This window comes from Anolis sagrei, chromosome 1 (assembly GCF_037176765.1).
Source record: "Anolis sagrei isolate rAnoSag1 chromosome 1, rAnoSag1.mat, whole genome shotgun sequence".
NCBI lineage: Eukaryota > Metazoa > Chordata > Lepidosauria > Squamata > Dactyloidae > Anolis > Anolis sagrei.
In genome coordinates, this window is record NC_090021.1 from 119111117 (window position 1) to 119128835 (window position 17719).

The window sequence follows — 17719 nt, forward strand, 5'->3', positions numbered from 1 at the left end:
GTTCTCCATGTTGTTTGAAACTGAGGATAACCAGAATTCAAACTCATGGGGAAAACTTTCACAAGTGGCAGAGCTGCTCTACGTCCATGCACAGAAGGCAGTGGGAACAGACAGCAAAGGGCTAGTATGCCTTTCTTCTCCTGGGTGAGACTTGTTTTGAGGAACAAATGAAGAGCAGTGTGTTATGTCTTAAAGTAGTGGTTCTCAACCTGTGGGGGTCCCCAGGTGTTTTGGCCTACAACTCCCAGAAATTCACCCAGCTTACCAAAACATCTTGGGACCCAAAGGTTGAGAACCACTGTCTTAAAGCCAAGATGGTGTCTTTCAGAAAAGGAAGAGCAAAAGAAACAAGTCTTCCTCTCACCAATGGTCACAATGCCTGCACACAGTGTATGGTGAATTTAGGTTGATACTTGAAATGCATTGATATATTGAAATTCATCAATTAAATGGATTTGTGGCCTAAGATGAATCCATATGTCCTACTAAATCAAATCGTTAACCCTAAGCCAAAGTTGACCTCTTGAATGAATCAGTCTTGTTAAGTCAATCTTTATGTTAGTTCCATTGATTAAATGAACCTGTTCATGGTCAGAGTAAGGACTAGATTTAGCTCAATCAATAACATGTTTTCATTCCAATTTCCTTTCCAAGAACAATTCAGGAAGAGCCATGTCAAAGCAAACATTTTCCAAAAGCTTCCCTTGAAAAACAGTTGCTGCAGCATAAAACCTTATTAAATGAAGAAAGTTGTTTTTTGTAAAGCCACATCTATGATTTCATATGATGCATGTTTCAAACATGCATTTGTGCTTACTTCTGGTATGCTTATTTTGGATTCGTTAACCTTACATGTTGACCTATTACTTGGTTCCCAAAAGTAATGTTCCTTTCCCTCTTTGCTTAAGCGGTACTTCAATAAATTATATTAAGAATTAAGGTCAGTTATATGGTTTGGCTATAAATTATTTACTGGGCAAGGCATGCTTAGGTTACACTGCTTATTTCAAAAAGAAAACACTGCGCTTTATTCCAGTTTGATTTTTTGTGGAGAACTCTTATGTATCCCAGTGAAGGAACTAGCTTTTCATATCAAAATAGTCCAGATGCAGTGATCCCAAATTACTTTTTAACATTTTAAAGTCATCACATCCTAGGAACCTATAACCGAATTTGGGCAATAGGTATTGATGGATTAACTTGACAACAATATAAGTGTAGTCTGGTTATCTACACTGTATTTTTAATTCCAATGTGCAATAAAAACTGAGGCCAGTCACAACTTCTCTCATTTTTCTTTGTCTCTATTGTTGTGCCCTTTTTCTACTTGGAAGATAGCAGTAACACCATAGGTCACCAGAATACCGTAGATGACCAAAATGCACTATGGCAAATTTGGTTTGATTCATAACAGTATGTGGTACATTAGTAAAGACATTTGGAATTTTGGAACCACATTTTATTTCAAAAAGAGCAGGTTTGAAATGTATATATAAAGCTCTTGTGAGTATTCATACATTACATTTTAAGAGACTTTCTCCATTAATTTGGTTCAGACAATCATACCTAAGCTTCATATGCACAAGCCTTTTCACCATGCATCCTGACATCTATGACCTCTTCTCAATTCCCATTGTAGCAAAGTAAAATGAGCCAGGAATTACTCAATGAATCATAATTCCCACTTGCATCCAAGACAGAGAATTTTATTTTCAAGTTTCAAATTAAGCAGGAATCTAATCCACCTAAACGTTAATTTAAGTGGCTTGTTCCCTACTTAACAAACATGGGTTCCTAGTTTAAACACAATGGGAAATGAGGGTTTACTGGAGACTCATGAAATTGTCACAAGCCTAGAAGGGAGGAAAGGGACTGCTTACAGGAAGCACAATGCTTTTTATATATATTTCAATTTAATGATTGTCCAAATGCACCACTATATATACATTACTATTGGGTCAAAAAGAGTAAACGGGGCCATAAAAGTGAGTGGCACAATGGCTGATAGCACTTGTTTATAATTGTACAAGATAGCTGCTTTCATGTATGGTCAGTCCCCCAGCCAGCTATGCAACGGGTTTGAAAGGTCAATTTCCTTTTATTATTTTTTCCACTTGATTGATCATTTATGTAAGGAGCTCACAAAATTTGTGTGAATGTGTGTACACCTGTGTGCACTAAAACACATGGAATAAATGTTCTTAAGTACTACTTGACAAGCATGAAGACAGTTGCCCGAATGCACCATCCCTAACCCTCTCCCACCTAAACGCATGTTTTGTATGATGAGTCTGGCTAACGGTTTCCAAGTACACAGACCACACAAAGTGATAGGGTAAGAGACCAAAACAAGGCCTATTGTGGTATTCAGGATACCACTAATTGAAGATCAGAATAAATCTGTCCCTTGCTCCTGTTCTCCCCTCCTCGATTGATATTCTCTTTCCACAGGATCTGGACCTCTGAAAATCAGGGTTTCAGATTGCATTAAGAGACAGAGTACATGTGTAGAGGATGCTCTGTAGTTTACACCAGCATTCTCCGCATAAAGAGAGTAATAATGGAGGAGATGGAACTAGCACTGGAGGAGATGAAATGATGGCTATCTTGTGTATGCTTACAAGCTGATTTACTGTAATGAGACTGAATATTTTTAATTATATGTTAAAGGACTTAAAAGATTAAATAGATGTTGAATTGGACCAAGACCTAGTTTAGACTGACTGGAGTCAATGGATCTTAGGTTAACTTAAATTTGCTACTGTTCCATTATCTGGGCAGAGGCCAAAAGGAAGCCTAGTCAGAGAAGTATAGTCCATTTTATGGGGGGAGGAGATGGAAGGGGTTAAAACATTTCCCGTCTTTTACTGTATTCCACCCCACCTCCACCACCACCACCCATATCGTCATCAACAAAACAACCCTTGTTTATGAAATGGGAAGTGGGGAGGGGAAATATTCAGCCAAAACAGGGAAAATTGTTTTCCTCCTTCAACTCCCCCCCCCCCCCCCCAATAAAGTGTACTATCCTTCTCTGCCTAGGCCTCCAATATGTCTGGTTCCAAACACATTAAGATGTCTAAATAAAATAGTGTTCAATATATCTGTCACCTTAACTATAGTAATGCTAGTAGTTGGTAGGAAAACTGAGGACTGCGCATAGAAAAACACAATAGTTCCACCTTGGGAATTTCACCTGTAACAGAAAATGTTTGAATCCTTCAACTGTATTTTGTTACATTACACAACATTTGGAGAAACCTCCAGCCACAGAATCTGACGGGGTAACTTTTCAGAAGGCATAAAGGTTAGAAAAAGCTTTGAAGTTCCTCAATAATATTGCTTAGATCCCTTGTTTAAATAATGTTATAAGAGGTCAGCTTGCCCTCTATCTTATGATAACATCTGTCTCATATTTCTTTGGAAATTGCCTTCTTATAAATAAAGTTGTTAGTTGAACATGTCAATTGAGACAATAACCTCACATGTTACATTGCTAATATTTCTCCTTTCAGTCCTGAAAGTGTTCTCCATACGATTTCAGCATTAAATGAAAGCTAGCATCTTACCCATTTCTTCTGCTTGCCTCTTTAGCTGACAAATCTCATTGCTTCCTTTGGTATTAATGCAACTGCACTTAACTTGGTGGGGGGGGGGGAATTGAAATTTTCACAATGAAAATATCTTACATGATTTTTCTACTAATGATTTAGGAGCATACTATGGCTACTTTTAACCACTTGGCTTGGAATGTGCATTGCTTCGTACAGCTTGGAGTATAGATGTCTAGCACGTTTTCCTTTCTTTTTGTACAGTTTGGTGACTCCCAGCAACTCCGTCTTGTCCGTATTTTGCGAAGTACGGTAATGGTTCGAGTTGGAGGTGGATGGATGGCACTGGATGAGTTCTTAGTAAAAAATGATCCCTGCAGAGGTATGTTGAAATGTGCATATAGATATGAACCTAAAGTTTACTAACTATATATATATATATATGTTTTCCTAGATTAATGGAATTGAGCGAGATGTAACAGTAAAATCTCAAATTTGTACATCCCTAGCTTAGTTAAACACTGAAGCACTTACACTGTTCTGCTCATACATCTTGCTGTTTTTATGGACTGCATAGTGAAGAAACAGTTAAATGGAGACTATTTTTCACTCACCGTTTAGAATCTAGGTCATTCACATTTTTTGCTTCCACTCCAGCAGGCCAAGAGAGTCATTGGAGGCAGAAATCACACATTCAGGGAACTTCTAGGCCTCTTCCTCTGCCATTGCTTATTTTTGTTTCCTCAGTTCCTAGCAGTTACTTTTCCCTTGAAACTGGGAAGTACGGGAGCAGAGAGTGTAGTGGAGTCACCCTCATCATGGGACCAGTATGTAGCTAGGCCCATAGAGAAAAGATAGAGGTGAAAGGGACTAGCTCTTCCAGTGATTTAGGTCCAGTGATAGCTAATTTGGAAGAACAAGCCATAGAGCCAAAAACCTAGTCCTAGCCAAAAACCGAGTCCTAGCTCTATCTGCATATGATGTAGATGGGATGTGGTGGCATAAGATTGTACCAACCTGGCCTATCCAAAACAATGGTTTAAAGATGCAGATTCTAGAGTGAGTGCTATCTGTAGTAATCGTTTTGGAAAAGAGTGTCATTTTGATTTTTTAAATATCAGATTCCGCATATATTTAAAGCTGAGATTGGAAAGCTTTTCCTGTTAGGATTGCCACTTTCTGATTTCAGAAATATTGTTGCTTGGATGGAGCCATAGCAAGAAACAGAAGTCGGTAGCAAAATTTCTGTTTCTCCCCTTGCTGGTAGGGATGGATAAACCTGGCAAGTTCAATGTCACTCAGGCTGGATCTACACTGCCATATAATCCAGATTATCAAATCTGATTATTTGTTTTGAACAGAATTATATGAATCTTCACTACCATATAATCCAGTTCAAAGCAAATAGTCTGAATTTTATATGGCAGTGTAGATGTTCCATTCTGTTTGATTTAGTACATTCTGTTTCTACCTAGGATTGCCAGCTATATTGTTTGGTTTTTAGGCCTGGCCTTGGGGCACTGATTCAGAAAACTGTACTGGAAAGACTGTGTTGTCTTTAGTTTCTTATTATAGTCAAGGAGTTAAAGACTGGTATATGGCATATGTTCAGTATCTCAAAACTGAGGGGCAAAATCCTAACCTTACCAGTTCCACCTCCCATACAAATAGGCAACACTTGCGCTCATATAGGCTTAAAAGAGATTATGATGTGTGTTCAGGTGGTGGTATTCAGGTCCTGGAGATGGATAGGAGGATCACTTCATTGAAACTCTTTGTGAGGATTTCTCCAGGTTTCCAGGTTCTCCTCACATATTGTTGAGCACTATGATGTGCCTCAGCCTGTGGGATAGGAAAAGAAGAGAAAAGCCTGAAAGTTTGGGGTGTGGGGACTAAAGGAAGAAACCATGGTGCTGGCAATAGGTCAGAGTGTTTCAAAGAGAGTTGTGAATAGTATAAGCAATGTTATCACTTACTGGGAAAAATATTTCCCTTGCAAAAGAGATAAATCAATAGCACTCTTCTATTTTCACAATGAAGTATATTTTGTGCAAAAAAATTCAGCTGTTTGGGCAAAAAATGTTGGAACTTTTTTTCCAAAATGGTTCAACGTCAATTGAAAATTCCTCCAATCTCCCTTGCTGATTTTTTTCTAAATAAACCAAAATGCTTATTCAAGCAAGCAAGATTCAAATAAGCAAAGATTTACACCTGTAGTTTCAAGTTCCTAATTTATATCCTGGGGTACTGTAATGACTTAGCAAATGGATTTCCAGACACTTTTCTTTCCTTTGTGGAAAGTGTACAAAGCCCAAATGCAAGCAAGTTGCTTAGCCAGGTAAGAATGTTCAAGGGGGATGGTAAGTAAAGTAGAAAGTATCTATGCATTATAGAGGGAAATGATATAAGCGGCTGCATTATATTCCCCCCCCCCCCCCCGAGAATTCAGTGAAATCGTGTTAAGGAGTGAAAAATTAGGTAAAAAATAATGCTAGGAAGCAACAAATAACTAAAGATAATACTACTGGCATATAGTACGGTATTTTCTCATCTGTAATTAAAAATATTGGGAATAGGGTGCTGCACATATCAGTCTCATAAAAATCTGCATGTAGATTTTACACTGTGTCGGCCCATGTATTGTCCCCTCCCTCGGCTTATTTTAAAGGCCTGAAGCCATCTCATACATGCAGTCTGTGCTTCATCATGAGCAGACAGGCTCAGAGTAATGTCTGGGAAACCTCTCCCTAGCCAGGCGCACAGTGATGACATCAGTGTCACGATTTGTGGGGGGTCCTCCAGTAGCCTCAGCGCTTCTACAGTCCAGTTGTGTGGAGATAACCAGATGCTTCTCTGCTCCTGTCTGCTTATGTTGAAGCATGGAATGCCTATATGAAGGGATTTGAGGGCTTTAGGTGTGCATGAAAAAAACGTGAATGTCAAACCCCAAAACACTTGAAAAATTGTACCTGAACATCTAAGAGAAACCTGCAAATATAAATACCACATCTTGAATTCTGGCATTAGGTAGAAAGAAATAGAAACCGTAATTCTTTCTTTTAGAACTTTGTGTTCGTTGCGATTAATTCTGGCTAGTTCATCTGTCATTTCATCAGATATAATTCAAAATACACTAGAAATAAGATTCCAATTCTATACTAATGAGAGAATATTACAAGTGCTGAGAAGAAGAATTATTTCTGTGGGTCCCATGAAAGTTATGCTTCAATTCTGTTTTCATTACATGCTGTTTGAATCATGTTTCACATTCCTGCTGTACTGAAATAAGCAAAAGCCACAGTATGCAAAAACAGCTGTAAACTGCATTGAAAACCCAGCTAATTCCATCACTATATCTTATATTCCACCTATTACTGTGAACATTAAGTATTATTAGCATGTAACAGAAAGTTAATCACATTTAGAAAATATTTCCTGCAGTAATATAATGAATTGGGATAAATATCTTTTTCTTTTTTGACTTGATAAAAAGACTGTTGATGGTATTTCCCTCCCGTTGCCTGTAATGAAATGTAAATATTTGTGCAAAATGTAGATTTTGTTAAAGCACAAATGTGCTAAAAATGAAAGCATGGTCAAAGGGAACGTATGTTTTCTATATGTTGTGCCAAAGGGGTTTCTAAATCGCTTGTTATATAAATAGCTGTTTTTTATATGGATATTGTGACATTTTTGATGTAAGCCAGAAGAACAATATTTGCTGTATTTAAGTTGCAATAACTTGGGGAGAAGTTTCAAATTATATAAACATCAGTGTATGGTGCCACTGTGGGAGATTTTGAATTTTCCTACAATAATGGATAGGCCTATGCTTTTTCTCACTTGCATACACCACACACAAAATACAGGTGCATTTTCGTGATGGTTTTAAAATCATGGGTTCATCAGAAGTTGTATTTGGCAATTTCAAAATAATTACATAGATTTGAAAGAAGCTTTTGTCCAGTATATTGGAGGTACTTCATTTGCTGTATTCCAGATATACTTCCAAAGAGTAACACGGCTTTTTCAAGAAAAACGAAGGCAACCATGAGTGTGTTTTTCACTTGTTTTTTTAATCATGTCAGAAGCAACTTGAGAAACTTCAAGATGCTTCTGGTGTGAGAGAATTGGCCGTCTGCAAGGACGTTGCCCAGGAGACACCTGGATGTTTTACCATCCTGTGGGAGGCTTCTCTCATGTCCCCGCAAGGGAAGCTTGAGCATCTCACAAATTTGAACCGCTGACCGGCAGAAGGGTTTTACCCATTGCACTACTGCAGCTCCTTGGTTTTCACTAGTAATTCCACAGAAATATTTAGCCCTATGTCGACCCACTGAGATAATACGTGATCGACACACAAGTTGTTGGGTTGAGTTAGTGATAGTGGTGGTGAGCCTCAATGGCGGCTAGTTTCCATTCTGTTCAAACACTGTTATGGTCTGTGATGTGCTCATTTCATGCATATTTAAATTTAAAAATCTCAAGATTGCACTATTTGTTCCACTCACATCTCTTTTTTATGTTGGCAGAGAAATCATTTTTCATTGACGCACTGGGGGCTCTCTGGAACTGAGATTACACTAGGAGTGTCTTCTTTTGCTTAAGAGAACGTGGTCTTGCTTAGGGACAGAGAGGGAGAACCTTTTGGTGACTTAAGCTCTGTCTCTTGGCCTGCAGCTTTGAATCTCTTGCATATGCAACTGCTGTGATTGATTTCTTCTCCTGCTAACAGTTTTCTTTTAATATGACCCATATCCTGTGTCATTTTTTCTAGTTCATCATCATGGGAGTAAAATGTTACGTTCGGAATCAAACTCTTCAATTACCACTCAGCCTACTATAGGTTGGCAAACCCCTCTCTTTGTCTCTCCTGTTCTTATTTTCTTTTCCATTTCTTTCCTACTCCACTATCTAATATATATTTGTAGAGAGCTATATATTTAACCAAATGCTTCACATACTACATTTCTTAGCTTAACACATGCTACACTGGCTGGTGCTTGAGAGCTTGCCTCTTAAATTTCCTTTGACACACTTGAAGAGAGTGTCTCAAAAGCAATTGTTATTAATACAGAGAAAGCCAAAAGCTAACCTCTTTAACGCATCTGATCCCCATGGACAGTTTTCATGTTTGCCTCTCTCTACCTGCGTGTGTCTGTGCCCAGCATCCAATCACTTCTTTATAGTTTGGGAGTTTCTGTTTGTCATTGCATGTTGCTAAACCGCATTTCTTCTTAGTTTAGAATTAATATGGTTGATGCTTTTCTCTTAGCGTTTACTCATCCTAGCGAGCATCTTTTCCTGAATCATCTGAGCAGCAGTAGCGTTAGTCAAATGGGTCTTCGAAGTGTGTCTGTGCATTGGTAACCAAGTAGCATGTTGAGCCATTCCATTTTGCTGATTCATGTCAATAGCAGTTCATCTTTGCTGGCATAAAACGTTAGATACGCATATTCCTGAAATGAATGGTTTCTGTCTCAAACAAATGCATTACTCACTAATGTGTTTGGTTTGTTTGGCCTGATTGTTGAGGCTAGGCATGGCCGACGGCCCGTGAGGCGAGGCATGAAAATAATGAAGCTTCTCAACCTATCTCTTTTACTTTTTGTAGCAAAAGGAAGGACGAACATGGAGCTCCGCGAGAAGTTCATTTTGGCAGATGGAGCTAGCCAAAGTATGGCTGCCTTCCGGCCAAGAGGGCGCAGATCCCGACCATCTTCAAGGGGTGCTTCGCCCAACAGATCCATGTCTGTGTCAAATCCTCCTGCCCAAGGAGTTCCCGCACCAGCTGTTGCTGTCAGCACACCCAAGGTAACAATATCTGTGGGCAGCAATCGGTTTTTTAAAACAGAAGTACAGCCTTGCTGCAATTTGAAATATTTCTACCCTAGAATAATTTGCCATAATGCTACTCAAGGATAAATTTGAAGAGTTTATTTTTCAAAGAAAGCTAACAATTTTTTATTGTTCCCCTTCCCCTTATAATTGCAGCGGTCATGCAAGAGTGGAAAAAAACATGTAAGCAAATTAGAACAAGAACAGACTTTTAAAAGAAAGATAAACCTTTCCCCTTCCACTGCATTTGTAAAAGCACACTGACATTCTCTTCCGTATAGAATGCTTGTTGTCCATTATTCCTGCCTTGTTTCAATGTCTTTTCTTTTTTGGCTTTTACTATGAGATTCATTCTCCATAATCTGATTATTCCTTCCCATGGCATTGTTTTCCATCAACTGCTCTTTGCCATTGTTTCATGCAGACACCCCATCATTTAACACGCAACTATGGTAAACCATGGTTGATAAACAGCAAAACGTCATCACCATGTAAGCCACCAGAGTGTTCTGAATATCAAGTGTCATCCACAGAGGTACAGTAATGGATGGATATTCTAGTCTAACAACATGTCCTGCACTAAAACTATATCTATCCTCTTCCCTAACAGTCACTACACTTCCTCGTCCAACTCTGCTGTACCTTACATATTAACGCACTCCCTTTGTTTTCAGCCTTCTATCCACCAATTTTATTTTCTCTCTTCTCAAGGCTATAAATTGATGGATTGTTTTAAGTATGTCTGAATTCTGTTTTGTTTGAGCATGTCTTAATTATAAATGAACAGTTCCATAAATGTGAAAAGTCAGTTTTATAAGGGTTGCAGTAATCTCGTTTCCTTCAGACATATAGTAAAATTATATACCGCTTTGAGTCGCCCCAGGGGAGAAAAGCAGTATATAAGTACTGTAAACAAATAATAAGTAAATAAATATATGGCGTTCTGCTCCCTTCACGTTCTTCCTGAAATACAAGATTTCTGAAGTTCCTATATTAACATGAAGTGAGTCCAGTAGCCTTTTACCTGCTTGTATCTCATTGATGTAGATTTATTTATAGCACAGTCATACACAGAGTTAAGTGCACTGAAATGATATTTTGTGCACATTCATCTCTGGTTGGTTTATACCATTATTTGTTTATTTATCTCCTCTTTATGCTTGTCAAGAAAAATTAAGTTCCAAGGCTTAAGATAGGAAATGACATCAATGTACAAATTCAAAATTAAAACCTCTTAGCTTGCAATCAAACAAATTGCCAGGTGGCCTCCACATAGGATGTTGAAAAAGTGTTGCTCTACCAAGGAGATATTTATGCCACTGGTAACTTCAAGAATAGTGGCAGGATGATCTCAAAGGACCTTAACATATTGGGATATATTCCATTTCTGATACTCTTTGAATGTGATTCCAAATGAGTCCTATCATTTGTCCAATTCCATCATGAACCCATTGGAATCCATCTGCAAATTGAGTAATTGCACATAGCATTCTAATTGTTTTTTTTTTTAAATTTAATATGGTTCTGGGGGGCTGTTTTTATGCGTGATCGTAAAATCAGAATGCATTCCGTCAGCTAAAATCTCGCAAAACCAGCAATTTGAGACTTTCAGGCTACGTCACTATGCAATATTAGAAAAATAAGAAATCATGTAGGGAGACATCGACATTTGAACGTATTGGGAAGATCCAGCCTTCCGTGTTGTAATGCAGTATTTTCAAAACATAAGAATCCGGTGTGATGGGGTCAGTATCCATCCCATCTGAATACAGCCTGCATCCAGTCCTAAAAGAAATGTGGGATACATACTGATATAACCAGTGTATATCCTAATGTGAGAAGTTCCCTAATGTAAATAAAGCATGTGGCTAAAGCACGGAGAGTACATTTGGGAGGTTGTGTGAAAGAATCTGCCAATCCCTTGTATCTATAAATACCAACCCTGTTCTTCCTCTGACTCACCCTAAAGAGGGGAGAACTTGCAGAAGCCCTGGACCTGTTGTAGTGATTTCCCCTCCTGCTGGTATCAAATACAGGACAAATTGAATGTTGGACCCGCCTTCCATTTTCTGGAATGACCACTGTAAACCAGAAGGATTTAAGAGTTACACTTTACTTCACCAGAGACCTGATGCTGCCCCACTGGATTGCTTTCCTGCAGTGCACTAGGAACAAAGCCAAGCTCTGGCTTGGCAAGACATCAATAGAAGAAAGTTCCCCAAATTTAGGAAAATCTAAAAAAGAAAAGTTTGTCTTATTGTCCTTATGGTTATATGGGGTTGTGTAATGAAATGAAGTCAACATCAATTCTCTGGTGGCTTTCCATAATCAGTGGAACACTAGATAGATGGCAGCCACCAGGATGCTAAAGGGCAGCCCTTGGAAAGAGCCTAAGCTGTAATTTGTTAGTTTGCAGCAAAACCAAAGCTAGAGTCCTATTGATATACAGCAAAGGAATAGTCAAAACCTAAATGCATTGAAGATAGCCTTTTCCTTTGATTTGACAAGAGAGAAGTCAAATTAAATCAATGGATTTGTTTTCATGTAGATGAAATCATATAATAGAGTTCTTCTATACAGTCACAGAAAATACTGTTGTTGGTGTGCAATTAAATAGAAAACATCAATCTTTCACGTTTTCTTTCTCACTGTTTTTAACACTAACCTTACAACATTTTTGTGTTGCTTTGATTAATGAAAAGAATATTTATATATGTATATAACTGTCTTATTTCTTCCTACTTCCATATTTCATAAGGAGACTATTTCTTCTGAATAGCTATGGTCATTAAAATAGAATACATAATATGAATTGCTCACAGTGTCTAACATGTTGCCTTTTCTCCAGTTCTTCTGTTGATAGCGGAATGTAACTAGAATATGTATGTGATCATACTTAAGTCCATCTATCACTTCTTCAGACACACATTACCAGATATATTCATCTTGACATGTAAGAGTATGCTTGTTGTTCAAATGCCTTCATGTGGGCGTCCTTGCCCATAAGGAGCTGAACGCTGGAAAGCAACAGGAAAGGAAGAGAAGCTGCCTCTCTAGATGAAAAGTATAGTGTTTTACATGTGCTCTATATTATTACTGTTTGGTTCTGTTTTCACCCCATTACTAAAAGCCCTGAGATCACTTTGTGACATAGCTTTTCCTTTGCCTTGCATGTCCAAAGGAAATCAGTGTGGCTGGAATCCAAAATTCAGCTCTGTTCAATGGACATCATAACACATTTTATTTCACCCAGTTATTCTTGTGTCCTACAGGGAACGCCAATACAGGGAAGTAAACTTAGATTGCCAGGATATTTGTCAGGAAAGGGTTTCCATTCTGGAGAAGACAGTGGCCTAATTTCAACAGCAGCTACGCGAGTCAGGGCACATTTTGCAGGTGAGTGCTAGATGCCATGGAGTGAAGTGCTCCTAGGAAACAACTACTTCATAGTGTATACATAAAATGGGGAAAAATAGGTTGCCATAAACTTACAGGTTGATGCTAGGAAGTGACCTATTTGTCTGGTTGGATATGATCAAATACCACTTTCCCAGCGTGACTACATTGCTAGTGACGTTTCATTGGGAGACTTTTAATGTAAGTGAATTTGCACATAGACTTCACCACCCAAACCTTTCCTGTTCCTGCTGTTCATAACTGCTTCTTGGGTGGATTGTAGTGCTGAATTATGAGATTCATTTGAGTTTCAACTCTTTACACTGCCAAAATGTAGGTGGTCTCCTTGTAACACCAGGTAAGGTAAATTATATGGGATGTCCTCTTTTAGGACTCCTGTATATAGAAAATATTGCAGTTTAGCAAGGCGCTAATGAATTTCAGATTCCCCCCAGAGCTGAAATGAATGCATAATGCAAGGTTAGAATGATGTATTGATGTATGGATTGTGTAGTATCTGGATACCAGAAGCAGCAATGGGTAGCACAAGATATTCTAGTTGTTCAGTTCTTGTGGGTTTTTTCGGGCTATATGGCCATGTTCTAGAGGCATTTCTCCTGACGTTTCGCCTGCATCTATGGCAAGCATCCTCAGAGGTCTGCTGGAGCTGGGAAAAAGGGGTTTATATATCTGTGGAATGACCAGGGTGAGACAAAAGGACTCAGCCCACTTCATTGAAAAAATCAGCAATCTCCAGCTAAATACAAACGACAAACTGATCAGCTTCGATGTGGTGTCTCTATTTACCATGGTCCCAGTTGCAGACACCATGGCACTCATCAACCAGAGGTTCCCAGAAGACATCACGGCGCTGTTTCACCATTGCCTCACCACCAGCTATTTTCAGTGGGACAATGAATTCTACGAACAGAAAGATGGAGTAGCTATGGGGAGCCCTCTCAGCCCAGTCATAGCTAACTTCTACATGGAACAATTTGAAAAACAAGCTCTTGAAACAGCAACCAAAAAGCCCAGTTCAGATATGTGGATGACACTTTCACCATTTGGAGCCATGGAGATGAAGAACTCAACAGGTTCCTGGAACATCTTAACAGCATCCACCCTAACATCCAGTTCACTATGGAAAAAGAAAAGGAAGGAAGACTGCCTTTTCTAGATGTCCTAGTCATCCGCAAACCAGATCAACAATTGGGTCACACCGTTTACAGAAAACCCACACACACAGATAGATATCTACATAAAAACTCCAACCATCACCCAAGTCAAAAAAGAAGCACCATTAAAGCCTTGGCAGACCGTGCAAAAAGAATCTGTGAACCCCACCTCCTCCAAGATGAACTGAACCACCTCAACTGGGCTCTACAGGCCAATGGATACTCCACCTCAGACATCAGAAGAGCTGCAAGACCAAGAACAAGCCACAAGAGTAAAGATGAAGATCCACCCAGAGGAAAAGTGTTCCTGCCATACATCAAGGGAACCACTGATCGCATAGGGAAGCTGATGAGGAAACACAACATACAAACAATCTACAAACCCACCAGAAAAATCCAACAAATGCTACGTTCAGCAAAGGACAAGAGGGATCCTCTCACCTCTGCAGGAGTCTACCGTATACCATGCAGCTGTGGACAAGTCTACATAGGGACCACCAAACGCAGCGCCCAAACAAGAATCCAGGAACATGAAAGGCACTGCAGACTACTTCAACCAGAGAAGTCAGCCATAGCAGAGCACCTGATGAACCAACCTGGACACAGCATTTTATTTGAGAACACAAAAATACTGGACCACTCTCACAACCACCATGTCAGACTACACAGAGAAGCCATTGAAATCCACAAACATGTGGACAATTTCAACAGAAAGGAAGAAACCATGAAAATGAACAAAATCTGGCTACCGGTATTAAAAAATTCTAAAATTAAAACAGCAGAGAGAAAAACAGGCAGGGACATCTAATCACCTTTCAAGAAGAGTTTGCTCCAGGCACTGTCAGCCCATTGTATGCTAATCAAGGTGGTCAGTTGAAAAGATTCACACCTAGCCCAACTTACAAAAGCCTTTTGTCTCACCCTGGTCATTCCACAGATATATAAACCCCTTTTTCCCAGCTCCAGCAGACCTCTGAGGATGCTTGCCATAGATGCAGGCGAAACGTCAGGAGAAATGCCTCTAGAACATGGCCATATAGCCCGAAAAAACCCACAAGAACTGAGTGATTCCGGCCATGAAAGCCTTCGACAATACATTCTAGTTGTTGTTTGTTTTCGTATCCTCAAGTCATTTCCATCTTCTAATGATCCTGTCATTGTGTTTTCTTGGTAAGATTTGTTCACCTTCCTCTCAAGTGGATAAGAGAGTAGATTTCTGTGGCTAAGTAGGAACTCGTACCTGAACATCAGTCATAGCCCAATGTTCAAAACACTGGTCCTAAAAAGCATTTTAAGGGAAGTAAATTTTATTGGACAGTTGAGTGCTTCTCTCCCAGCTTCCTACTGTGAGGTGCACATGTGTAGCTGGCTGTCACATTTGCGCATATAAAGTCCAGGATGTTAGATGTATCCAAGGGGCATGGGCATTGTAGTGATTGGAGCAATTTTTGATCAAGCAGACTTTGAACAGCCCAAGGGAGCACTGTGAACCTCGGAAGAGAGCCCTCTCAGTGGTGACCCTCCCCCCCCCCCCGACTTTGGAACTCCCTCCCCAGGGAGATTAGGCAAGTCTCCACACTGCCCACTATTTGCAAGGAGCTGAAACTTTGCATGTTTCAGCAAGCATTCGAGAATGATTAGCCCTATTTATAAATGCCCAGTCCCTAGTTAACCAGATAGAACAATGCTCTCTTTACCCGCCCAATTCCACAGCGCTATCATTTGCTGTTTGCACTTTCCTATGCCCAGACTTTTTGATAGCCAGGTCATGCCCATTTTAGTAGCCCTGGTTCTTGGATCTGGATTGGAGTATTGATTGGATGGAGTTTTAATGCTAATAGTTTATACTTTTATGTCTATTTAACTTTTTTAACTGGACAAATGCTCCATTTGATTATATTCCTATTTTACGTGTATTTTTGTTTGATGGATTGTTTGTTTATTGTTTTATGGACATTTGGTCCCATATAAGTCACGCCGAGTCCCATTGGAGAGATGGTAGCAGGGTTTAAAAATAAAGTTACTACTGGTATTTGGGGTGAATTCGAGTCTGGATAAATTGGCATGAGGTGGAGGTGGTGGGTGAGGAAAGCTGCTCAAAGGAGCCCACCTTATTCTCCCATTGTAACTGCAGTGGATGTTTCCCTCCTTCTTTTGCAGACACCAGAAAAACACCAAGCAGACCTGGAAGTCGGGCAGGAAGCAAAGCAGGTAGCAGAGCAAGCAGCCGCCGAGGCAGTGATGCATCGGACTTTGACATTTCAGAAATCCAATCTGTGTGCTCAGACGTGTCAGAAACTGTTCATACCCCTATCAGGCCGACGCCGCGGCCAAATTCTCGGTCAGCGTCTGGCAAGCCTTCCAAAATTCCAACTCCACAAAGAAGATCACCTGCCGGCAAAGTAGAAAAGGCCTCCAAGAGATAATGTGTTTGGCTCACTGAGGTCTTCTCCGCGCCCCTCCCCTCCCCGTGCATTAAATATTTAAGTTTGTAAGATGTAAAATATCCTGTAGAAATTATTGTGAAATATTACGAGAATTGGATTTTTAATTTTGCAGATGGCCTTATTTGTGTATTTGTCTTGTTTATTTTATGTGTATAAGTTTTGTCAACTTTTGTTCATTTGTTTATGCCATATCCGATGTGAACAGAGAGGATTTTTTAATGTAAACTAACGGTTGTTTGCAGTAACATGTAGAGAGAGAGAGAGAGATCACTAAAAGCAATTACTGAATGTGCAGTTAAGTCTTTGCGTCCGAAGTCAACAGGCCTGTCACTTTTCCATTAACAGTAAAGGATACCTCATAATGTTGTCTTAATAAAATTGAAAAAAAAAGACACCAGGCAAAATTATGTATTTCTAGTTAACAGAATACAGCCTGCAAAGAGAGGCGCAGGGACACTAAAGAACAGGAGACACGGTTCACACAGCAGTTAATCCAACAGCATCTTCCAGGGAATTCACAGAGACAGTTATTTAAAGAGCACTTGCCAATCCTACACTCCTCCAATATGTTACAGCATTATCAGTGTCATTGCTTTAGAAGAAGGCAGACACAACCTGGATACTGTAATAGAACTATTACACTTGCATCAGAATGACAGTATAATCTGCATTCATGTCAATGTGAGGTTTTTGTTTGCTTGAGTGGATGATAGCACTATATCATTGGACTCATTTTATATCAAAGCAGTTTGGCTTGCAAAAAGAAAAGAAGAAACACTACAAAATAAACCTTGTCCCTTCTCTTGGTTGCTATTGTATTCCTTATATCCCAGGGAGATACATGTTTTGTGTCATGTTTACAGTATTATGAAATCTGACAGTTCCAGACCGTTACTTTCAGAATGAACTTTGTTGTAATTTTTTCCCCCGTTCTCCACCACATTTCAAGCAATTACTGTATTCCTTTAATAAAATGACGTTTACATATCAGATGATAAAACACACCATTCTTGCCTTTCTATAAGAGCTTTATACTGTAATCCTAAGTATAGAAGTATGCTAAGTAATTGATGCAGTACATTCCTGGTCAGCAGGAAGCAGGTTCATTCTTTTAATGCAACCTGTGGTCCATGGACACCAGTGGGCCACAAGAACTAAAATATGGTTGCGGCCTCACAGTTACTATACCGTTGCAACGAGAGTGAAACCCTCTTATAGTGCTGAGGCTTTCTGTGGGAGAACAGATGGCAACTACTGGATGACATATGTTCTGTATCAGAAACTAGAGCTGCCCGGTGATGGAAGGAAGGAA

The 17719-nt window shown here is 39.5% G+C and overlaps 1 protein-coding gene across 39 annotated transcripts in view; it reads left to right on the top strand.

The window, feature by feature from the left end:
* DST (dystonin) overlaps nt 1-17407 on the top strand; it is a 411253-nt gene extending 393846 nt beyond the window's left edge. For 22 of the 39 annotated variants that reach the window (XM_060752758.2, XM_060752759.2, XM_060752774.2 and 19 more), the window contains 6 exons: nt 3816-3933; nt 8329-8397; nt 9166-9365; nt 9814-9924; nt 12662-12785; nt 16121-17407. In XM_060752758.2, the coding sequence (XP_060608741.2) occupies nt 3816-3933; nt 8329-8397; nt 9166-9365; nt 9814-9924; nt 12662-12785; nt 16121-16386 (888 nt within the window). In that variant the 3' untranslated portion in view covers nt 16387-17407. Of the gene's footprint in view, nt 1-3815; nt 3934-8328; nt 8398-9165; nt 9366-9545; nt 9573-9813; nt 9925-12661; nt 12786-16120 lie in introns of all 39 variants that reach the window. The other 17 variants (XM_060752761.2, XM_060752764.2, XM_060752796.2 and 14 more) reach the window with 4 other exon arrangements.
* The last annotated feature ends 312 nt before the right edge of the window (nt 17408-17719 follow it).